This window comes from Gekko japonicus, unplaced genomic scaffold (genome assembly GCF_001447785.1).
Source record: "Gekko japonicus isolate JY-2015 unplaced genomic scaffold, Gekko_japonicus_V1.1 scaffold586, whole genome shotgun sequence".
NCBI lineage: Eukaryota > Metazoa > Chordata > Lepidosauria > Squamata > Gekkonidae > Gekko > Gekko japonicus.
The window spans coordinates 871,835-896,394 of record NW_015177025.1 but is presented as its reverse complement, the minus strand read 5'-3'; the positions used below and the strand labels follow the sequence as shown (position 1 = coordinate 896,394).

At 46.8% G+C, this 24,560-nt stretch overlaps 1 protein-coding gene across 1 annotated transcript in view; it reads left to right on the top strand.

Moving 5' to 3' along the window:
* KIF1B (kinesin family member 1B) overlaps nucleotides 1-24,560 on the top strand; it is a 167,516-nt gene that overhangs the window by 66,074 nt on the left and 76,882 nt on the right. The window contains exons 7-13 of the mRNA XM_015427822.1: nucleotides 1,020-1,131; nucleotides 2,994-3,071; nucleotides 4,660-4,725; nucleotides 9,795-9,870; nucleotides 11,808-11,886; nucleotides 14,154-14,296; nucleotides 20,143-20,276. Of these exons, the coding sequence (XP_015283308.1) occupies nucleotides 1,020-1,131; nucleotides 2,994-3,071; nucleotides 4,660-4,725; nucleotides 9,795-9,870; nucleotides 11,808-11,886; nucleotides 14,154-14,296; nucleotides 20,143-20,276 (688 nt within the window). The remainder of the gene's footprint in view (nucleotides 1-1,019; nucleotides 1,132-2,993; nucleotides 3,072-4,659; nucleotides 4,726-9,794; nucleotides 9,871-11,807; nucleotides 11,887-14,153; nucleotides 14,297-20,142; nucleotides 20,277-24,560) is intronic.

Below are 24,560 nucleotides of genomic sequence, written 5' to 3'. Positions count from 1 at the left end.
CTTATTCAGGTACAAGCTCTCCCTCCTCTGCGAGGACAGATCTGCACGTCCCGTCCCCCCCAATAGCTAGGAATCCAAAACAGTCCAGTGGAGCCTGAGCAGTGGGTGTTGCCTTCTGACACACTTCCGGTGATGTCAGGGAGTGTGGCATATGCAAATAGGTTATGGTAATGAGCTCCCGCACCTCTTTTTCTATGAAATCACACACACACACATATTTAGAATCTGGTTTATGTTTTTACTGATCAGAAAAATCCTCTTTTTAATTTAATTTAATAATGACTATTACGTCAAATCCTAGTTCAAACCGTTTGATGAGACTTTGGAGCTTCCAAACTGTTTTTTAAAATTTTGGCAATATGGCAGTCATGCGAGCAGCTGCCTAACCAGGTTTGCAAACTCGTTCTGAGAAGTTAGCATACCTTGATGCCAGCTCTGGAGGCAATTCAGAGTCCCTGGCATATGCAAATAGGTTATGGTAATGAGCTCCCGCACCTCTTTTTCTATGAAATCACACACACACACATATTTAGAATCTGGTTTATGTTTTTACTGATCAGAAAAATCCTCTTTTTAATTTAATAACTGACTATTATGTCGAATCCTAGTTCAAACCATTTGATGAGACGTTGGATCTTCCAAACTGTTTTTTGAAATTTTGGGAAGATGGCAGTCATGCGAGCAGCTGCCTAACCAGGTTTGCAAATCCGTTCTGAGAAGTTAGCATACTTTGATGCCAGCTCTGGAGGCAATTCAGAGTCCCAACTCTGAAAAGCCCAGTTTGTCATATTACGAACAGAGCAGAGAATCTCAGCCACACTTCCTTCGGGCTCAGGTAGTCAGTCTGGTCCTCACCTCTGTGTTCCATGTAACAAATGGTTACTTGATTTCTGTTTCTGTTTCTGTTGCTTGATTTTGTTTAAATGCTGGAGCTGCCAGGCTGTTTTGTAGGCCTCTTACTTTCCAGGGGAAAAAAAATTGAAATCCCTTCCCCCCCTTTGCCTCTCTTTCTTCCCAAGGACGGTTGCTGCTACGAACATGAATGAAACCAGCAGTCGCTCACATGCAGTGTTCACCATTGTTTTCACTCAGAAGAAACACGACCCCGAAACTGACCTTTCCACTGAGAAGGTAGGACATCTCAGGGCTGGGGTGTGGGAAGCAGGCAGGGCCAGTGGAATCCATGCAATTAATCACACACTCCCTGGAGTGGGGAGGCACTGAGCGTGGCTTCTTTCCCATGCATTTAGAGACACGGGATTGGACCTCATCCTAATCCACGTAGCAGAATCACCTGTTTTGTGTTAGAGAGCTTTGTTCTTCCAGACTTGCTTTGGATGCTCTCGTATGTGTGTGTTTTAACTGGGCTCTTCCTGAGATGTGTGTTTTCACTCAGAAGAAACACGACCCCGAAACTGACCTTTCCACCGAGAAGGTAGGACATCTCAGGGCTGGGGTGTGGGAAGCAGGCAGGGCCAGTGGAATCCTTGCAGTTAATCACACACTCCCTGGAGTGGGGAGGCACTGAGAGTGGCTTCTTTCCCACGCATTTAGAGACACGGGATTGGGTTGGACCTCATCCTAATCCACATAGCAGAATCACCTGTTTTGTGTTAGAGAGCTTTGTTCTTGTAGACTTGCTTTGGATGCTTAACTGGGCTCTTCCTGAGATGTGTGTTTGATGCGGGCAGAATACTAGGAATGAGGGTAGAAACGGGGAGGATGAACTCCGCAACCTAATGAGGAAGCAAACCAAATCGCCCTCCCCGTACACAGAAGCCTCAGTGTTTCTGCTTGGCAGGGCTTAACTAATTACTGGCTCATTAACTCTCCCTCATTCTGCAACCTCCCCGTAGGCCCGGCTCCGTTTGGTGGCGGCAGTGCGCAAGCCGGTTTTTAAAGTTGCGATGGGGTATTTCAGTTAGAAGGAAGCAGGCTGCCAGCGGGGAAGGGCAGGTGGGAGGAGAGAAGCTTCCTGGCCTTAAAATACCGTTTCAGAACACACAAAAGAAGAGAAGCTCCAGCACTGTGTATTATTTTAGGACCTGTCAGGTTTGAACAATAGAGATTTCTCCTGCTCTGCACAAAAGCCCGAGCAGTGCATGGCCCCTCTCCCTCACGCTTCCCGTCCCTCCGGTGTGTGTGCTGCGCAGAGTGTTGGGAGCACAGCTGTCTCGCTGACTCTTGTTCTTTATCACAGTCCAAGAGTCAGAAGCACAAATCATCCCTCTGGCCGGATGACAGGAGCTTCATCCCCCTTCCCCACCCCCAAATCTAAACCTCGTGCCTGGTGAACTCACAATCCTGCGCGCCATATAAACACATCAAATAAGCTTGCGGTCATTAGAAGTGTATTCTTTTTGCCTAAAGCGGCAAAAATTGCACGCCTGGTTAGGTACGTGTGAGTTTTGGTTGCGCCAGAGATCTTTTTCTTCCCATCTTGGAGGGAGGGAGGGATGTCTGGAAGTGAGGGGGAGTGGGGAGTGCTGCTGGAGGGCTCCCTGCCCCCCCGGGGGGGACACGGGGGACTCTCGTGCAGAGACTTCCTGCTTGCCGATGGCAGAAGCCCCGGCATTCATGTCCTTCTGGAGGTTCTGCAGATCGTGCTGGCGACTGTCCCGTTTTTTATTTATTATTCAAATTTATATCCCGCCCTTCCCCGCAAGAGGGCTCGGGGTGGATCACAACCCAGTATCAGAGCTCATCAGAAATTCCAAACAGATAAAATATAGATATAAACAATTAGGACAATTTAAAACCAACATCAGTTGAAACAGAGCGCACTGTTCATCCTCATACAGAGGTTTCCAGCTGGCACCATTAGTCTCTCGAACCTCTTGACCTGGGCCAGGTGGTATGGTGGCTTCAGCTTCAGCATCAGACCTGCCTCGGGCTCGGTGTGGGTCACTCTATGTTGCCCACCTGTGGACGTGCTGTTTGTCCGCCGTGGAATCCTACAGTGGCTTTTGTTTTGACTGATCTTCTCTCTTCAGGTGAGCAAGATCAGCCTTGTGGATCTTGCAGGGAGCGAGAGGGCGGACTCCACGGGTGCCAAAGGGACTCGGCTAAAGGTATGTGTTTCTGTAGCCGGCTTTGCCGGGCTGTGGGCAGCTTTTAGAAAGAGGAGGCTGAGAATACTTCCGGGGGCGGGGCCCTGCTGGGGAACAGCACTGTTACGTATTGACGGCACATTGTCCCTGACAACAAGGCAATTTTATTGGCACTCTTAGGACCTAAACTGGAAGGTACATATTATTTCCAGTATAGACCACCACTTCTTACACAAGGCAGACATATTTGTGGCCCCAAACAGAAACTTTTTGGTGTGTCATTCAGTTCCATATTGGAACATTCCAATTTTGGTCCTATTTTATTTATTGTTAATTGCCTTACATGTGTTACAGGGACTCTGTCGCTTGTTGTATTTTGCACTATTTGACCTCTGAAGAAGGCTCCTGTGAGCCGAAACGCATCAGGTCATGCACTGTCCTTTTTTCTGTGTATCTGTAACTTTGAACATTTTATGAGGCTGTATTTGGGCCCCAACTAGATTTTTATATCTCTCTGAAATAAACTCTCTTTTGTATACTTACTTATGTTTTTAACTTTTGGCCCTCAATAAGTTTTCTGAACTTCCTTTGGAGGTAGGAACAGCTCGTGATGCCTTTTCTTGTGTGTGTGCGCGCAGTGTCCTCACGAGTCGTTGTGAGAGGTTAACCTCCGTGCCTCTTGTTTAAAACTCTGCCCGCCAAGCAAAGAATTGTTTGCAAGCGCTGGAGTGTCTGTTGCACATAGAATCCCATCCACACAGGCTCTCTTGCTTGCAGAATCCCACTCGTGAAGTGGCGGCACAGTTTACTGATGTTCGGAGGGTAGCGTTCCTTCCCCTGCATCTCTAGTTTGACCCAGGGCCTACTCTGCATAGGACCCAGTGGTACAGATTTTCTGTTCTGAATGGAAACACAAGAGGAAGATCAAGGATGTGAAACACCAATATGATTACAACGGCCGGGGTGACTTGTGCTCAATGTTGGAGGCGGGACAGGGTCCCGGAGAATGGGGATTGGATAAGGAAACTATTGTTTGTGGTTGAGATGGACAGGATGACGGGGAAACTTAGGAGTCTGGAAGCAGAGGAATTCTGTGCAGACTGGAGGGATTTTGAAAATTGTTTAGAGAAATATTGGGATGTAAAAGACAATTTAATTTGCTTTGACAGTTATTGAAAAGTGTGTGTTATTAGAAAACGGATAACTATAAGAAAACAATAGGTGAAAGAAATGTTACCGGTAGATGATGATTAAAAGATAAGGGAAAAATAGAAGAAAATTTAAGAAATGGGCTGGAGGTTTGGAGCACTGTGGGAAGCCAAGGGGGGGAGAGGGACAGGAAAAAGGATGTATAACAACTATTAATATAACTTGTATTTGACTTAATAATATATCCTAATAAATTGTTTTTGAGGGAAAAAAAGAATGTGAAACACCGGAGTCTTCAGTGCTAAAAATAAACGCATAAAATGTAGACCGAACCATTAGTGATAAAGGAAAGAGATGCAATATGTTTCGAGCGAAGCGGGTGGCCGTGGTATTATTTTTTTCCAAGTGTGTGTTTGTATTTTGGGCAACTTCAGCCTCAAACGTCTGCTTACCATTCCAGGAAGGCGCAAACATCAACAAATCTCTCACCACGTTGGGAAAAGTCATTTCAGCCTTGGCAGAAGTGGTAAGGCTCAAACTATTTCAACTATTCCCTTTAAAAAAATAAAAAAATAAAAATCAAACTTCACAAGGCCGCTCAAGTCATCCAAAGGGAGGGCTTCCTCTGGAGGGCCTGGTGCATTCATGGCATGACGGCGATTCTCTAGTCTGTCGCTTTATCAGGTTTGTAAATGTCTTTGAAGCGAATTTTTAAAAAAAGAACCTTAGTAGGATTTTTAACGTAATACCAGTTCCAAAGGGGGGCACTGGCTCTAACTGCCCAGATTCTTGAGACACCCCCCCCCCTGGAGACAAGCAGAGAAAGGCGCAGGAGACTGCAGAGCTGCTGGTTACCTTCTGCTTTTTTTCTCTGCTTATCTTGTCACTCCTTAACAGCTGGTTGTCCCCGCTGATCCCCTCCTCCTCAATCCCAAGGGAGGACGAACTGCTAAAGGAGGAGGAGGATCATTGGAGAGAAAGAACGGATGGGGGGGGGAGCACCTGGCCAGCTCCCTCAGCATTTTCTGCCTCTCTTCCAGGGAAATGTTTTCAGCCAGCGGTCTGGCATCTGTGTACTTCTCACAAGAGATGAGTCACATGTAGCTGGGCTCCAGCGCACTGCTCATGTGGAACGGTGCCCAGCCCCAGAGATTCCTACATACATGCATGCAGGCTCCTCCCCTTCTACCCAGCTGATACTCCACTTCAGGGGTCATTTTGTAGAAAAAGAGGTGCAGGAGCTCATTTGCATAGCTCATTAGCATAACTTATTTGCATATGCCACACCCCCTGACATCACTGGAAGTGCGTCAGAAGGCAACACCCACTGCTCAGGCTCCACTGGACTGTTTTGGATTGCTAGCTATTTGGGGGGAGGGGATGGGGGAATGTGCAGATCTGTCCTGGCAGAGGAGGGAGAGCTTGTACCTGAATAAAACTTGGTCTTAAAGGTGCCACTGGACTGTTTTGGATAGGGGGGCAGGGGGAGCTCTGCAACTTTCCTGGCTGCTTCTTGCTCTGACTGAGGGCAGCTGGGAGTAGGGGGTGGGGCTTGTTGCATATGCCCACCCCCTGGGCTCTTTACTGCCGGAGCTCCGCTCCTGTGCGCTCCTGCAGGAAATGACCCCTGCTCCACTTCCTGTTTCTAGCCTCTCCTCCTTCAGTCAAGCCCTTGACAGTTTTCACAACTGCCATAGGATCTGGGTTACATGCTTGATGGTTCTTTTCTTAAAAGGAATGCTGTTTAACGCCTCGGAAAGTAATGTTTGTATGTTTTCTGATCACTGGTTCCTATTTCAATAACCTATTCTCCCCTGCTCTGCAAACTTATTTCTGTATTCTTCCTTTCTTCTTTCAATGCTTCCAAATTTAGGATAACTGCACCAACAAGGTATGACGGCGGGGGTGGGGGGGAAGAAGCAAAATAGTAGTCTTTGGTGACTAGGTCTTGGTAGTTTATAGACCCTGGCAGTGTTCCCTCTAAGCTGAGTTAGTGTGAGCTAGCTCACAGCTTTTCAGCCTCCGGCTCACACATTTCTGTCTTAGCTGGGGAAGGATGGCTCCAGAGCAAACTAATTTATGCAGTAGCCAAATCGCTCGCTCACAACTTTAATGCCAGCAGCTCACAAAGTAGAATTTTTGCTCACAAGACTCTACAGCTTAGAGGGAGCACTGGACCCCCGTTCCCTGAGGATGAGAGAAGCCAGGAGGCAGGGATCCATGGAGAATAGCACTGATTTGGGGCTCTAAGGCTGAGTTCTCACTAGTCTAACATTACAGTGAGAGTGGCTGATCTCTCAGTATTATGTGGCCTGCTCCAGAGTGGAGCCATCGACTATCTAAATGCATTTCTTTCTGTTCTATATGGCTCTTACCTGGGGGCTTGCCGTGTTCACTCATCAAGGGGTTCACACCTGCTTCGGCAAGCCTGCAGTATCAGGTGTTTCCAAGCCACCCATTGCACCTGAAGGAAAAGAGAATTTCAGTGTCAAAAGCATGACATGTATCCCTGATCTTGACTTAACATGATTTCCCCCTATTGTAGAAATAGAAATAACTCACTTGTCTCCTTGCAGCTCAGAATTAATATCTAGTTTAGCGAAGCAATAGGAGCTTCGCTCGAGATGAAATAACCGTTAGGGCTGAACCACATAGGAGGAGGGAAATCCTTAGTCTGATCTCCCAGTGTATTTTTCAGTGTTACAAAGCAGCTCCCAGAGTTTGCGTATGTGGGGTTCTGCCATACGCACAACGTATCATTCAACTCTGTCCCCTGGGGTGTTTTCTTAATACAAGTCACTCCACTCACTGGTGTTGGGCAAACTGTGAATGGAGGGGTGTTCACCCCCCCAAAAACATGTGCATCCACTTCTGACTGCTTGTTAACATTACATGCACGTTGGGAGAGCTCTTGTGTGGATCTCCCACATAATGTGTAGTCATTTGCCAATAAAACTGTAAGACTGTACTTGTCTCTTGTTGCAACGATAGGGCTCTCAAGGCCAGGAGCTGCCTTTTTTATTCTGTGCGAGGGTGATTTGTGTGTAGCACATTGCCGGCAGTGTTCCCTCTAAGCTGAGTCAGTGTGAGCCAGCTCACAGTTTTTTAACCTCCGGCTCACACGTTTTTGTCTCAGCTCAGGAAGGATGGCTCCAGAGCAAACTGATTTATGCAGTAGCCAAATTGCTCGCTTACAACTTTAATGCCAGTAGCTCACAAAGTAGAATTTTGGCTCACAGGACTCCACAGCTTAGAGGGAGTATTGATTGCCGGGACTTTAAATTCTCGCAGGCAATGTACAAATAAATCTTAACAGAACTAACTTGGATCAGGCACTAATTCTAGATATATAACCATCCTCTGGGCTGTTTGCTCCCTCTGCACATCTGCTGGCAACAAAGCAGCTGTGCTGTCCAGTGTTCTTGTACGAGAACGTCTGTGGCGATTGCCGTATGGTGGCTGGCTGGTTCTAGCGGCTCCAGGTGATGGCCGTTGCCACGGGGTGGGCTGATGGCGTTCTGTGTCTCACTGTTGTGAATCAGACGCCTTCTCCTCCCACCACTTCACAGTAGGCGGCATAGAGTAAATCACCTGGTGCAGCTTTTTGCATGTGAGCAACTCCCTCCATGGTAACAAACACACAAAAATGGAAATACAGCGAATGCAGTTATACAAACAAATAAACAGAATAATCTGTCGCACTGTACAAATCACACTTGAGACGACTGTCTTCTTATACAGTTCTACTTACAACCAAAATTATTATACATCATAAATAGTTTTGCCACCGTGCATAAATGACAACTGCACCAGTTGAATAGTGACCTAATAGTTTCCAGAGTCTGATTCCTCGCTACTTGGAACATACTGGTAGACTTTGTGTCATTTTGAATCTTGCCAGAGCCGGGTTGAGCTCCATCCCTAAGAAATGCGGCCTGATGAAGCCCTAAGAAACGGCAAAGCAACCTAGGCGTGCCGTTGCTGCTCCTTTGGTTCGCACCACAGCTGGTCTTGAGCTCATGCCGTCTACTACTCCTCTGCACGAAAGGTGACCGCATCAATCTGAAGAGAGAGTTGTACTTTCAAGGACTGTTAGGTCACTATTCAACTGGTGCAGTTGTCATTTATGCATGGTGGCAAAACTATTTGTGATGTGTATTAATTTTGGTTGTAAGTAGAACTGTATAAGAAGATTTGTACAGCGTGACAGATCCCTCCATGGTAATGGCTCTCACATGGGATGCTTTAAAGTGGTGTCCGCTTGTTGTCCGTAACACGTCTGTGGCGGACTCTTCTTTCAGATTCAGCTAAAGAAGCTATTTGCCATAGCTCAATTCACATATTGCACCAACCCTCAGAGTGTGCTAACCGTCGTTTGAAATCCAAACCATGTTTTGAGGTTCCAGACATACATGAGCGAACCATGGTTTTATGATGCTTGCCTGCTTTCATTGTCTGGCTGCTTGGCGCTCCTACTTCATGGAGCAATGACTACAGTGCTGGTTTTGTGGTTCAGCCGTCAAGCCATTCCAGAGTTAGTGCACATTGTAGTTTGTCGGCCCACTTCCAACTGTTCTTTCCCCACTCTGCCATGGAAGCTGGCTGGGTGACCTTGGGCTAGTCATGGTCTCTCAGGCTAACCTACCCCGCAGGGCTGTTGTGAGGCTAAAAACAGAAGGAGAGGGAAATAATGTTGCTGCTTTGGCTCTTGATTGTGGATAAAAGTGGGGTATAAATATCAAAATAAAAATAAAGGCAGAGCTAGGACAGAAATACGACAGTATGGAATCTCTTTATTTCACAGGACTTAAAATACTTCTTTCTTTAAGCCTGAGGTCTGGCACCTTGAGTGTAAATGGCTATGAGAAGTTGCTTTCAGGGTCAGATTTGGCCCACAGGCTATTCGTTAGCTAGTTTGGTGTAGTGGTTACGTGCACGGACTCTAATCTGGGAGAACCGGGTTTGATTCCCCACTCCTCCACTTGCACCTGCTGGATGACCTTGGGCAAGCCATAGTTCTGTCAGGGCTGTTCTCTCTTGGACAGTTTTGAAAAGAGCTCTCTCAGCCCCACCTACCTCACAGGGTGTCTGTTGTGGGGAGGGGAAGGGAAAGGAGCTTGTAAGCCGCTCTGAGACACCTTTGGGTAGTGAAGGGCGGGGTATAAATCAAATCTCCTCCTCCTCCCCCTCCCCCCCCCAGAATCTGAAGCGATGTATAAGTAGTTCTTCACCCAAAGTAGTTCTTCCCCCCAAAGGATGCCTTAGGCTTGGTTTTCTCAGCAGTCACCCCATAGCAAGCTGCTTTTTGACTCTGAGAGGGCTTCCCAGAGGAGACTGTGATGGTGAAATGGACTTACTGCCAGGCATTCCCAAACCCTCAGGCATCCTCGCAGGAGTTCTTTGGATTCTGGCCCCTGAATCATCACTCCATTTTTGTCCTTCCCTCTCTTCCCACTTGTCACTATTTCTCACTGCCGTTTCTTTTTAGGTGTCTGCATCACATGCTTTAATCACCGTTTGAAATCATTTTTAGAAAAGATGTCACTTAAAAGAGACAGAGAACAGGTTTTACAGTACTTAAATGTCTATTTGCAGAGCAAGAAGAAAAAGAAGACTGACTTTATTCCGTACAGGGATTCTGTGCTGACGTGGCTACTTCGGGAAAACCTAGGTATGCTGATGCGGAGAAAGCTCTCCTCGAGTTTAAATGTACAGCTGGTTATCGATTTCCTTTTCGCTGTGCCACATTTAGGTCACGACAGAGCCACCGTCTTTGAGACTGCGGCTTAGAGGGGCTGTGGCGCAGTGGCAGAGCCTCTGCTTGGCATGCAGAAGGTCCCAGGTTCAGTCTCTGGTATCTCCAATTAAAAGGACCAGGCAGTAGGAGAGTCCCTGGAGAGCCGCTGCCAGTCTGAGTAGACAATACCGAGCTTGGTGGGCCAAGGGTCTGATTCAGTGTAAGGCAGATTCATAAGAGATGCCCTCTGGCTTGAGGCTCTCTAAAAGAGCATTCACTAAAACAGCATGCAGAACGTCACAGATTCGAGTTCAGAAGTTGAGGTAGTAACCCCAGAGAACTGCTGCCAGTCAAAGTAGGCAATACTGGGTTTGGTAGACCAGTTTGGTGTTGTGGTTAAGTGCGCGGACTCTAATCTGGGAGAACCAGGTTTGATTCCCCACTCCTCCACTCGCAGCTGCTGGATGACCTTGGGAAAGCCGTAGTTCTGATAAGAGCTGTTCTTGAAAAAGAGCAGTTTCTGTCAGAGCTCTCTCAGCCCCACCTACCCCGCAGGGTGTCTGTTGTGGGGAGGGGAAGGGAAAGGAGTTTGTAAGCCTCTCTGGGACACCTTTGGGTAGTGAAGGGCGGGGTATAAATCCAATCTCTTCTCTTCTTCTTCAGTGTGAGTCAGCTTCATGTGTAAACCCCATTAAGGTTTAGCAAATCTTGGCTTTATTTTGCTGTTGTTTAATGCTTGTCATGGTTCTAGAAAAATGGTCATTGTGAAGTCTAATGAAGGTCAGATTTGTCTGTTTGTTTCTGAGACCCGGGAGCCAGTAAGGACTTACAGCCTCTTAGACACAAGGCTTGTGTGTCATCATTCAAATGCGTACCCCACTTAAGGGATAAAATAAACTGTCCCTTTTTTGCTTCTTATTTCATTTCATTTATTTCATTTCATTTATTTGAGCACTTTAATGTATTGTATTTATTGTTTTTAAACTGTATAACTTGTTTTAAATGTAATTTAAATTGATGTTTTACTATGGTAAGATCTTTTACTATGTAAGCCGCCCTGAGCCCTACGGGGGAGGGCGGGATATAAATCTAATAAATGAAATGAAAGAAGTTATGTCTCTGGAGCGTGATGGGGAGCCTCTGGGCTTTCTGTTTTGCCTTCTGTCCCCCCAGTTGTCACGTGACGCTTAAATGGCAAGCCTCTGAACAGTGAATTGGAGGCTGGCTGGGGCTTTCCTTCCACTGCTTGTTTAGTATCACCTGTGGAACCCTAAAATCCAAGCAGGGAGAGGAGAGTTATGGAGCCCCACTTTTAACCAGTAATGCCATAGAAACATAGTGCCTTGTGTAGTCTGTGTGAATCAAGCAACTGTGAGTTTTAAGAATGTGGTGGAACTGCTGTGTGCGTAACTTCTAGAAACTTCGGTTGACATCCTGGAGGAGCAGTTTCCCCAGAGCTCCTTGAAGCTCTTGAAGGGACAGAGGGCTGGAAAAAGCTTTAAAATCATGTACCTCCAGTATCTCTGTGCAGCCTTGTGTAGTCTGTGTGAATCAAGCAACTGTGAGTTTTAAGAATGTGGTGGAACTGCTGTGTGCGTAACTTCTAGAAACTTCGGTTGACAGCAAATATCCTGGAGGAGCCGTTTCCCCAGAGCTCCTTGAAGCTCCTGAAGGGACAGAGGGCTGGAAAAAGCTTTTAAATCATGTACCTCCAGTATCTCTGTGCATAATAAACTGTCCCTTTTTTGCTTCTTATTGTCCCCATTATGTCGCCTTTCTTAGCCAGGAGTCCGATTTGTGACTTACAGGAAATTGTCGGTCCCAGCTATTAACTTAGGTTTGATCTTACCATCTTTTTTCCTGCCTTGTAGGTGGCAACTCCAGAACGGCCATGGTGGCTGCTTTGAGTCCGGCAGATATAAACTATGATGAAACTTTAAGCACTTTAAGGTATTTCTCTGGAACGTGTTGTGGAACCTCTGCGCTTTCTGTTTTGCCTTCTGTCCCCCCGTTTGTCATGTGACGCTTAAATGGCAAGCCTCTGAACAGTGAATTGGAGGCTGGCTGAGGCTTTCCTTCCACTGCTTGTTTAGTATCGCCTGTGGAACCCTAAAATCCAAGCAGGGAGAGGAGAGTTATGGAGCCCCGCTTTTAACCGGTAATGCCATAGAAACGTAGTGCCTTGTGTAGTCTGTGTGAATCAAGCAACTGTGAGTTTTAAGAATGTGGTGGAACTGCTGTGTGCGTAACTTCTAGAAACTTCGGTTGACAGCAAATATCCTGGAGGAGCCGTTTCCCCAGAGCTCCTTGAAGCTCCTGAAGGGACAGAGGGCTGGAAAAAGCTTTTAAATCATGTACCTCCAGTATCTCTGTGCAGCTGAGAGATGACTCAAGAGTAGGGATGGGCAGGAACTGGAAGAATGGAGGTTCGTGGAGCTTTGTGCTTTGGGAGTTTTCACAAACCCCAAACTTCTCCATTGCATAAACTGTGCTTCAGAAGTTTGTGGGGAAGTGAGCCTGACCGGAATCAAGCCCTGAAGGCATTTAAATGCCGTCTGAGCCCACCATCCCAACCCAAGTGAGCTCCGAAGGCATTTAAATGCCTTCTGAGCCCACCTCTGGGTCAGGCTGGCCAGATTGAGCTCTGAAGGCTTTTATAGGCCTTTGGAGCCCATTTCCAAGTGGGTACTGCCCATTTAAGGGCATATAAGGCCTCTAAAAGCCTTAGAGCTCACTCTAAGCTGCTGATGGGTCTCCCCAAGTGGGAGCACATCCGGCCTGGGTTGAAAGCGCTGCACTGGCTGCCAATAGCGTACCGAATCTGCTTCAAAGTGCTGGTACTCACCTTTAAAGCCCTACATGGCCAGGGTCCGACTTACCTGAGGGACCACCTTTCCCCATATATACCCCCAAGAGCAATTCAGTCGGGGACCCAACACCGCCTGGTGATTTCCAGGCCCCCGGGAAGTAAAGCTTGCTGCGACCAGGGCTAGATCCTTTTCAGTGGCGGCCCCTACCTGGTGGAACGAGCTCCCGGAGGAGATCAGGGCCCTGTGGGACCTTATGCAGTTCCGCAGGGTATGCAAGACGGAGCTCTTCCGCCAGGCTTTTGCATAGGGGCGCCCACTGCCACCACCACCAATGGTGGCGATACCATCAGGATTAGGAATCGCCCTTGGAAGTTCCGCCATAAATTGCATGGCACTGACTATGTGGGATTGGCTCGAACTATCTGCTGGACAGTGCCACCCCAATGGGGGGAGGATTGAGGACGCCATCAAAACCACTCAAGATTGCCTTGTTTACAGAAAGCACCTTATTATTGTTATTAGTATTCATGCTTTTACTGTTGTATCTAGTTTTATGTATGGGCTCATGCCCCGTGTAAGCTGCCCTGAGCCCGCTTGCGGGGAAGGCGGGGTAAAAATGCCTAAATAAATAAATAAATAAGTTTTTTTATAAAAAAGACTTTATATCCCGCTCGAACCCCCTTTCTCAGGGGGTCTCTGAGTGGCTTACAAGTGGTGCTAAATATGTGATCAACAAAGTTGAGTTGAGTCAACCTAGAGTTGGGCTCTGAAGGCATTTAAGTGCCTTTGGAGCTCACTTCCGAACCTGCCCATGAACCTCCATGAAAACATGGAGGTTCGTGGGCGAGTTCATGGGATGAACTGGTCTTCTGAACCCCAATTTGTGCTTCACGAACTGGCCTGGTTTGTGCTGATCCGAGGTTGTAAATCGGTTGAAGTCAAGAGCCATGTTTTGTATGAAAACCTGTTTCCTTGTCTTAATGTATTCTAAAGTGCTCGTTGGTTCGCTGATTGAAAGGCAAGGTAGAAATCTCTAAAATAAATAGAATTCAGTGAAGTCTTGAAATGTGCGTCACCTCCCCTCCCCCTCTTCTTGTTCTTCTTTCACCTTTTCTGTTCGCTGATTGAAAGGCAAGGTAGAAATCTCCAAAATAAATAGAATTCAGTGAAGTCTTGACATGTGCGTCACCTCCCCTCCCCCTCCCCCTCTTCTTGTTCATCTTTCACCTTTTCTGTTCACCCCCCCCTTAATTTTTTCCATCTTCTTTTCTTTGTCCTGGTATGTTGGTCTGTAAGTGGGTGGGTGGAGGTCATTGAGTGATTTGGGGGGGGGGATTATCGTATTTTGATATCCTCCACCTGCCTCAACAAAAAATGAACTGCCGCCATATCCGCCTGACTGTCCAGATACGCCGATCGGGCCAAGCAGATCAAATGCAATGCCGTTATCAACGAAGATCCCAATGCCAAACTGGTGCGGGAGCTGAAAGAAGAGGTTACGCGGCTCAAGGACCTTCTTCGCGCTCAAGGGCTTGGGGATATTATTGACAGTAAGTGGCTTAAACAGATTCCGTGCCCGTCCTTGGCGTGGGAGATAAACGCCTTATCCGCCCTCAGACTAACAGAACTCCAGGTGCTTCAGTAGCCCTGAAGATTTGACTGGGTGGAAAAGCGGACATGATGGAGGTTCAGTCCCCACAGCCTCAGCTGGACTCAGCAGACTTGTCTCTGAGCCGCTTCACTGCAGGGATTGCAGCAGGCAATTATGGCCATGGAAAGAGGATTTCTGCCTTTCTGGGACCTCAGAATACTTTACTGCCTAGTCACGAGAATCGTAGTGGCTCCCTGGAGGTGTGAGCATGGGCCCACCTTGCCTTCTCTCCATCACGCTGCCTCAGCAGAATCCCCTCGCGGTCAGTTCTAGCTGTCCCCCGCCCACCTTCCTCTCTGCTCTCCCTTCCTCTCAAAAGTACCGGAAAAAGAGAGTGCGGATTCTGTTTGTTTTTGTTTTTTTGAATCAGTGTCCAATTGCATCAGTTGAACAAAATGAATCATCTCGTTCCATCTGTAGAATCTGGCTTTTTTTGGGTGGGAAGGACCTGGATTTAAATCCATAATTGAGTGTTTCCTCCGCCAAAGTACTCTGTGTGGGTAGTCAGTCCTCTAAATAAGGTACTGCGCCCGTTAAGAAAGAGGCTTTGGAGTACTGTCGGATTTGAACAGTGCATCCCAGTCTCTTGTTTGCAAAGGCAAAAAACGTGTGGGGTCGGGCAGAGGATGGGTTTGTGGAATGCTTTGCCATCGTAACATGGTGAAAGTGCTCCCTTGTCTTAAGGCCTGATCATTAGGAGCATTTTCATCTCAAAGAGTGTTTCAGCCACCTCCCTCTATGGGAAGAATGGGACCTGTCTTTCTCTATCCCCTCCGTTGCAGCGGTGGAAAGCAATGAAACGAGTTACATGGGTTCCGGTTCTGTCGTGTCACCGTTTAAAGGCTCTAACCAGAGATTTTAGGCCCCATTCATGTATGACTGGTGTGTGGTGCTTGGGCTGCTTCCTTGAGCCTGGCTCTCCCACTCTTCTGGTAACATCTGAATGATAGACTCGTGTGGGGAATAAACCATACTGTTGATGCGTAGTCCCCGGGCAGGTGTGGCGCTGATAGAGCAACTGCTGTGAGTCACCCATCCTGTACGGGGCCGACTTATCCACAAGGCACAGTAGGCACAGTGCCTAGGGCCCACAATACTTTTAAAAGGTAAAGGTTCTCTTGCTCAAAAGCCAGTCGAATCCGACTCTAGGGTTGTGGTGCTCATCTCCCTTTCAAAGCCGAAGAGCCAGCGCTGTCCGAAGACGTTTCCGTGGTCATGTGGCCAGCATGACTAAACACCAAGGCACACGGAACGCTGTTACCTTCCCACTGAAGTGGTCCCTATTTATCTACTTGCAATTTGGAACCTTTACAATACTTTTAGGGGCCCACAAAAATCTTTTAATTTCTTTTAAAATCAGAAGAAAAAAAGATGAACTCTTAGGGTTGAAGAAAACGTTTTAATTCCCCCCCCCCCAAATCAGAAAAAATGAAATGTTTGGGGCCCACGGAAATCGATCACATTTTGCCCAAAACAGAAAATAAAATAAAACGTTGAAGTATTTAAAGTTACATCGAAGCCAGTTTTTAATATTGATGCTATTATGGTGGGAGGGCCCCACAAAGGCAGAAGTGCCTGGGTCCCACGAAAGCTGTAATGCGGCCCTGATCCTGTGTGGTTCGTTCAAATGTTGCTGCGCTACAGGACCTGGCAACGGAAAGAGGAGGTAATAAAACTTTCTCCTTAGGTGAATCTTTAGTTTGTGCTGGTGGATTTCCAGAATGAATGCTGAACTTGGGTTGTTTGATTGCGGGCATTGATTTGTCTGCCAAGGAACATTCCTGGCTTAAATCAGTTCTTTTTTTATTATTTTAAAGAAGAGGACATAATTGGTATGCATGGTGTGTCTTCACCCTAAAAAGAATGGAATTGGGGGGGGGGGGGAGAAGGGTTCTTTAATGTAAAAACAAATGTCACTTTGGTTTGTCCTCTCAGCAAACCAGACAAGCTGCTTGTGTCCCACTAAGGATCTGTGTTTTAATCCAGTGCTGAGTCTTCCCTTCCCACGTCAACTGTTGATCCTGAGTATTTTTACCCTTCTTGTATTTTCCCTCCTACTTCCTCCTTCAGTCGATCCATTTGGAGATTTCTCTGGAAGTGGAGGCAAATGTGTGTATCGCGTAACTAGTAACTTTTGCCCACTGGCTTCCGGCTGCCCTTTGCGCTCTTTGCCAATTCCAGACAGAGCCTTTTTTGGGGTGGGGAATCTGGTCTTGTTTCACGGAGTTGGACGTAGCCAATGGCTGCTGCTTTGGAGCTGGCTTTTGTCAAGGTGCAGACTAAAGAAGTGTTGCTGGACAATGCTCCCTCTAAGCTGTGGAGTCTTGTGAGCAAAAATTCTACGTTGTGAGCTCCTGGCATTAAAGTTCTGAGCGAGCGATTTGGCTGCTGCATAAATTAGCTTGCTCCGGAGCCCTCCTTCCTGAGCTAAGACAAAAATCAGTGAGCTGGAGGCTAAAAAAACTGTGAGCTAGCTCACGCTAACTCGTCTTAGAGGGAACTCTGTTGCTGGGCTAGAAAAAATGAGTTATTTGTGTCTCAGTGGGGCTTGAGCTACTGACTTTTGAAACCATAACTCTGGCAGGAGTAGAAAAGAGCAAGAGTCCAGTAGTGCCTTAAAGACTAACAACATTTGTGGGAGACTTTTGTGGGTCTTTAAAGTGCTACTGGACTCTTATCTCTACTGCTACAGACAGACTAACACGGCTCCCGGCAGGAGCATGTGGCTTATTGCACCAAATTGTATGTGTTTCAAAAGGGGAAACAATGGGTCCCTGAACAAGAATAAGCGGGTTTTCAGTTTAAAACACTCTGCTACTGCTGTATTCCTTTTGCACAGAGGTAGCCGATGTCTCAAGAGTTGTGTATTTCTCCACTGAAGAAAGTTATCTTTATCTTTAAATGTGAAGAAAACAGCGATAAAGAGTGATGGGCTCACATAATACGCTTGGGAAGGGTGTGTTTCTTCTCTCTGGCTTTGTGAAGGAAGGCAGGCATTTCCTTTCTTAGAAGGAAAAGTTCACATCAAACAAATTTAAAACTGAATGGTCTTCCCTGCAAATGAGCCTCAAGTGCATTCCTCTTGAGCTGCAAATCTCAGAAGCTGGAGTGGATAAATAAGACTCCCTGTGGCCGGGACTGGCTTCGTACCCTCTCTGGCTTCGTACTCCTCTTGATGATGAGCAGAACCAGAGTCAGTGATGCAGGAGGGAGAGAGATGATGAACATACATCAGCAAAATATATGCGGAGGGCAGAATTCGGCCTCACTTTGGCACCGTGTTTGGATCGCACTGAAGAAAGTTATCTGACAAAAACCACAGGCTACACTCGACCCTGAAAGTAGCTGGGTGGAGAGGTGACCCTTTCCCAGTTGACGGACTTCCTTGCCCGGCCACGTGAAAGCGCTCCTTGTGGCCAGCCGGCAGAGTGGCTGTTTGCAAGCCTGCCATGGAGATGGAAGGCAGCTGATCTGATCAGATCCTGGGGGCGGGGTGGGCAGTGGAGGTAGTTTAGTTCCAGTAGTTGAGGGGATGGAGCACATGGAGTTCTGGCAAATCTTTAACAAATGTAAGAGTCCAGTGGCACCTTTAAAGACCAACAAAGGTTTATTCAACGCACACTTTATCAAATAGCCTTAAGTTTGAACTTTTGTTTGCCATCCTACTTATTTGGAAAAAGCGTGTGTGCACACGAAAGTTCATTCCTTGAATAAACCTTTGTTGGTCTTGAAGGTGCCACTGGGCTCTTAAGTTTGTTGTGCTGCTTCTGACCAACTGGATCTGGCGTATGTTTAGTTTGAGTCTTGCCTATCGACTCCACTGTGCTTACCCAAAACAAGACACGTGATGGAAGAGATCTGTCTGGAATTTCCTTGAGCTCGGGTACCTGGCGGTGCAAGTCTCCGCCCTGTTTCTGCTTCTGGCCTTTTTCTTATGCTGCTTCCAGCTTGTTGAGCTTAACCCCGACCTCAGAGTGAGCGGCTGCAGCTTATCAGAGAGAGAGAGAGAGAGCGACGTCTGCATGGTGCAAGAGCAAACTCTGTGCAGCAAATCTGTGCAGCAGCCGTAGCAATTGCAAGCTCGACCCTCTTCCCTCTGAATGCATGAGTTTTTCCGCCGGATGTCTGACGAACTCCATTCTCTCTCTGCCTGCTTGGTGCATCCTGGTAACTTCTTTGTTACCTAATCTCGTCTCTCTTTCCCCATTCCTGTTTCTGTATTTGTGGATGGCAGTTTTCAAACAAACTCAAAACCTAGCTTCTAGGTAGTCTTGTGACATTTTGTAGACCGATGAATTCATTGTCTCCTGAACTCCCATAGGCACTACAGGGCAAATTAGCTAGAGCTGAACAGATAGTAGTAAACTTGTGGGCCAGTGTAGGGGAGGGCAGAAAGGTTTGCATTGGTTGGAGAAATTTTCAGTCCTGTCTTCTAATGGGGATGTCTTCAAGCATCCTTCATGAAGCACGACCAATTTTTTTTATAACCTCTCATTAAATAAAAAGGACTTTTTTAGTAGTCCAATATGAAAATCTGCCCGTATTAATTGAAAACTGGACTTACCTGTATTTATTGTGCATCTTTTGATGGACAAGTAGACTGAAGCAGAAAAGCAGTTGATTCACTGTTTCTTGCCACTGTATCGAATTGTAGATGACAGCCTAGCCTGACTGGTGGAGCCGACAGACCACTGCGAGTCAATCTAGTTCTGGGCTACTTTCACTGGTTCCCAGGGGTCTCCCTCAAATTGCACCCATGCGGGGTCCTAAAGAGCAAATGTCAGATAATGATGCTTATATCTATCCCATAGAATTTCCCTGTTTGCTTTAGCAGCATCTAAGACTAGATCTAAGGGGCAGGCTACTTGATGGTGGTCAAACCTGTTTTGTTCTTTTTTACCACGGACCAGTAGTTAATTTTAACCCGGCCACTAAGGTTGTATTTTAACGTTTTAACGTTTTATGAATGCTCTGTGGTATTTTGTATTTTGTCACGGCCAATGGCTAAATACAATAAATTACTTGACTTGACTAAAGAGCAAATGGTTTTTATTTTGGCATTCGTAAAGAGCCAAAGGGTAACTTTTAAGGTCTGTCTGTCAGAAACACGATAGAAGTTCTTCGTATTATTGGGGTGCACACTTATTCAGTTTGCCCCCTTCCCCGGTCACCTTTCCACAAAGCTGATCCACCAGTCACCTTCAAGCTCTGTATCAAATATATATATGTTTTTTTAAAAAGCATCAATGCCAAATGCTTCAGAGTTCCAGAAAATCGACAGCCGTGTTAAAAAAAAAAGCTGAGGAATATTTTGTCAAGGCACGACAAATGAAAAACAATTGTCCTCTGAAAGACTGGAAGGAGACGGGCCGCAGAGAGGCTCCGTAGCTGGGTTTGATTCTCCTGCCTGCCAGCCTCCTTTAGAGTAACAGCAGCCCCTGCCAAATTCTTAGTGCCCAGGGAGGTTTCGTCAAAGGAAGTGTTTCAGAACTGCCATCTCACAGTATTAATCCTGTCCGTGTTGCTGCTTATGTGCTCTCCTCTTACACTGGTGTTTCCTTCCTGTGTTTTCTCCTTCCCTTTATTTTTCTGCTCCCTTCTCCTTCGATCTGTCCCCTTGCCTCTCCCATTTTTTGCCTTCCCCTCCCGTCCGTCTTTTTCTCCCAGATCTGAAAGATTTTCAGAACAATAAGCACAGATACTTGTTAGCGTCCGAGAATCAACGTCCTGGCCATTTTTCCACAGCGTCCATGGGCTCCCTCACTGCATCTCCATCTTCCTGCTCTCTCAGTAGTCAGGTGGGCTTAACGTCTGTCTCCAGTATCCAAGAGAGAATCATGTCGACTCCTGGAGGAGAGGAAGCCATCGAACGCTTGAAGGTACGTCAGTTTCAAGAGCTTCCCTCGTATCTCTTATGTAGAAAATGGAACGGGGGTAACAGAAGAATGTGGTTGGTGTTGTATGAATAAGAATTACTCCTTATTTGTGATCGATCACAATCTGGTTCGCTGAGCAAGTCTGGGAATTGGTTGTGCCCTGCTGTTCACCTCAAAGCACAGAGATCTGACTGATGCACTCAGGATTTCTCTCAGGTTCATGGGGTTTAGGTGAGTTGGCCGGTCTTCCTTTGGGTAGATGCCCCCAACTCAAATTTCTCGCGCGTCAGGCTTTATGGAAACAGACCTATAGAGAGATGGGCTGAGTTCACTCCTCACAGTGGCCATGATCCTTGTATGGTAGGGGCTGTGTATCTCCTTGCATACTGGGACTAACAGATGCAAAATAAAAGAGATGTTCTCAACAAATGAGTACAGATTCGGTTTCTTTGCTTAATTTTTTTGTTCTCGGCAAAAACCCAAGGTCCTTTGCCAGAAGTTTCCACGCTTTCCGTCTCCATCAGGTGTTGAAGCCCACCATATACCCTGAATCACTAACTTGGCAAGAGCTACTGTCAAAATAATCTGTTTTCTTTTTCAGTTTTGTAACCTTGGCTTTAAGTGACTTGAGTGCTTGCTAGTGGGAGTTAGAGGCCGAGTATCTGCTGTTGGAGAATGTTGTGAGAGTCACTCTGCACCCAGAAATGTCCATTGGTCGGGTTTGTGTACTTTATTAGAGTGACGTTTCATCCAACAGCAGTGAAATAAATTACACTCATAACACTTCAAAGGTTCCTGGAAAAACCTAACGCAGTGGCCCTCTAGTGCAGGCTTGGAATTACAGCTCTCTGCTGGCTGTTCAGAAAAAATATTTATTTAGGGAACATCTGACTCATATTTCAACCATGTACCCAAGCAAATCTACTTAGAAATATAATAGAACAGAATGATAGATGAATCGAGAAGGAAGGTGAAAACCGTAGCAGTCCCATCAACAGCAGATTCCTTAATTGTGAAAGGCCTGTCTGTACAAGGTCCTAGATCCAAAGAATCTCTCCGAGTTTGGTTCCAAAATCTGGGACCACTACCCAAAATTTTATTTTATGTACTGTTTATACCACTCTTTTATAAAATGTACATATTTTAACAGTTAATCTATTCATTAAATATAAAGGAGATTGGATTTATACCCCGCCCTTCACTACCCAAAGGAGTCTCAGAGCGGCTTACAGTCTCCTTTCCCTTCCCTTCCCCACAACAGACACCCTGTGAGGGAGGTGGGGCTGAGAGAGCTCTCTCGAGAACTGCCCTTGAGAGAACAGCTCTGAAAGAACTTGTGACTGACCCAAGGTCACGCCAGCAGCTGCATGTGGAGGGGTGGGGAATCACACCCGGTTCTCCCAGATTAGAGTCCACGCTCCTAACCACTAAACCGAACTGGCTTTCTAAGTAACCCCTGCCAGATTAATACTAAAAACAGCAGCATATTAAAAAAAATTTTAAAAAATTATTTATTATTACATTTTTTTTTTGGCTCCTAATTGAAAGCCTGGCGGAAGAGCTCCGTCTTGCAGGCCCTGCGGAACTGTGAGAGGTCCCGCAGGGCCCTGATCTCCTCCGGGAGCTTGTTCCACCAGGTAGGGGCCGCCACTGAAAAGGCCCTGGCCCTGGTTGCCGCAAGCCTGGCCTCCCTGGGGCCTGGGATCACTAATCAGTGTTGAGCCCCCAACTGTATGGGGAATATGTATGGGGAATATGTATGTCGGACCCTGGCCATATGATCAGCTCATCACAATGGCCATATGATCCGCTGATCACAATGATCCGCTCATTCAAGGCCTGGCAGAAGAAGAAGGTCTTAATTTGCTTTCCAGCAGAGGCCGTTGAAGAAGAGAGGGGAACATCTGAAGGGAGGAAGTTCCACAGGGCTGGCACGAATACTTGCTGGCCTGGCCCCTGAGTGGAGTGTCTTTGATGGATCTTAATAGACGGGAGAGTCTGTATGGGGTCTGTATGGGGAATATGTATGTCGGACCCTGGCCATATGATCAGCTCATCACAATGGCCATAGGATCCGCTGATCACAATGATCCGCTCATTCAAGGCCTGGCAGAAGAAGAAGGTCTTAATTTGCTTTCCAGCAGAGGCCGTTGAAGAAGAGAGGGGAACATCTGAAGGGAGGAAGTTCCACAGGGCTGGCACGAATACTTGCTGGCCTGGCCCCTGAGTGGAGTGTCTTTGATGGATCTTAATAGACGGGAGAGTCTCTTGGGGACCTTCCTCTAGGCCCAGGTTGCTCAGCACCTCTAATCGAGTCCAAAACAATTAGCAGCCAGTGAGACCAGGGTTTATACTCACTCTTCTGTGATAAAGCAAGGTACTGGACTGTGTCAGTCCAGACAGTCTTCTGGGGAAGCCCCACACACAGAGCGCACTGCAGTAGTCTACTCCAGAAATTACCAAGGCATGGATTGTGATGGCCGTCATATAAAGTGGGGGGGCCACTGAGTGGTTGTCTGTAGCTGATTTTAGCAAACAAGGAGGAGCATACCGAAAATGTGTATCTGCCTGTTGTCTTCCTGAAGAGCAGAGTCCTAGAAATAAATAGTTTGCTTGTTCCAAGCTGAAATGCCTCCAAAAGGTTTTTGCTCGCTTGAAATCATTCTTGTCTCCAAATTTCTGAGTAGAAGAGGTGGCTCTAGAATGTATTTCTTGTTAGGATGGCGATAAATGTAGGCAGACCAGGTTTTAAGAAGCCATCAGTGCTGCTTCCGTGTTGGTTTGCTACAGGAGGTTTTGGCAATTTGTCAAAATTGCTGCATGGAGCAACAGACTGGCTCCATCACACTGATGACTGGGAAAGTTCTCCGATATCTCAGGCCAGTGATGTGAAGCAGAGTCATTCTGAAGCCTCCTTGGCTTTCCTCTGGAGGGTAGGATTAGGGTGGCTCCAAAAGGCTTCCGGGACTTTTCAAGACCTATTTGGGTGGCCTTTGTCAGGTCTGCATCCCTCAGCTGCAGTTTCCTTTCTGTAAAACAGGGAAGCCAGTGCCCTTTTCAGCAAACAAACAAGAGGCCTGCAATCCTCTGGCACCTTACTGGTGCGAAGGTAACACGCGTTTTGTGTTTAGCCACAATGCGCATTCTTTCCCAACCGATCGGATGGTCTCCGATTTTTAAGTCGGAGTGGCAAAGGCCTGTACTGTGGAGATTAAAATGTGAAGCAGACAGAATGCCTCTTCTATAAGCAAGACAATGGGGGCCTTGTCCTGAATGTGTGCCGAACTGAACAGCGTCAAAAGGCCACGACAGTGAAAGACCTATCTGTCAGCTTTGCCAAAAGCGTCCTTCGGCTCTCCTCCCCCACGGTCGGGCATTTGAGGCAGCGGGCTGGTTACTTAATGGATTCCCACCCCCTCATTTCCATCCTTCCCGCCTCCAAAAGCCTGCTCGAAATGAGAGAGTGTGTGTGTGTGTGTTGGGGGTGTTAGAACACACACCACATGCCTTCCTGCTTTTAAAAGCATGCTGTTGACAGATATCTGGGACTGTCTTTGCAGTCGCGTGATGCTCTGACATGAAATGATGCCTTCAGATTGGATATGAAAACCATCTCAGAATCTGGGCTCGAGTCTTCCCCCTCCTCATCAGCATTCAAGGCACCGTCTCCAGGTTTACGAGAGAGAGAACAGTTGGGCAAGGCTGTATATTCTGATAAATTTAGCGATTTGGTCATCATGGGCTTCCCAGCTAGAAGCAAATGGAGTTAGGGAAATAAGCCCATTCTCTCCAGCGATGGTAGAAATTTTGTCGCTTCCCACATCATAGTTTGTATTTCCTGGCCAAAGTCCCGGAGCCTTGCTTTTATACAGGCATCCCCCCCAGCCTCTCTTATTTTCTATTTTGACATGTCATCTATTGCTTATACACATCCTATGATTTCCTGTCCTGAAAAACACAAAATGCTCTACATCTTACAATACCACTACAGATAAGATTAGAATTTCAACAGCCAATCCGTATGCAAAAGAACCTCCTCAGGAAAGCTCCTCCAATAGCATGTTGCACAGCCTGGGGAACTCCTACAAGATAATGACTCAGCCCTACCCCACCTTCCTGAGTAAATATAAATCACCTGCCTACCATTTTTCTTCTCACCTTGACACAGAGAGTACTCCACCTTTCTGTGTTATACCTCTGAGGATGCCAGTCACAGCTGGTGGCGAAACGTCAGGTCCTACAATGCCAAGACCACGGCCACACAGCCCGGAAAATCTGCAACAGCTA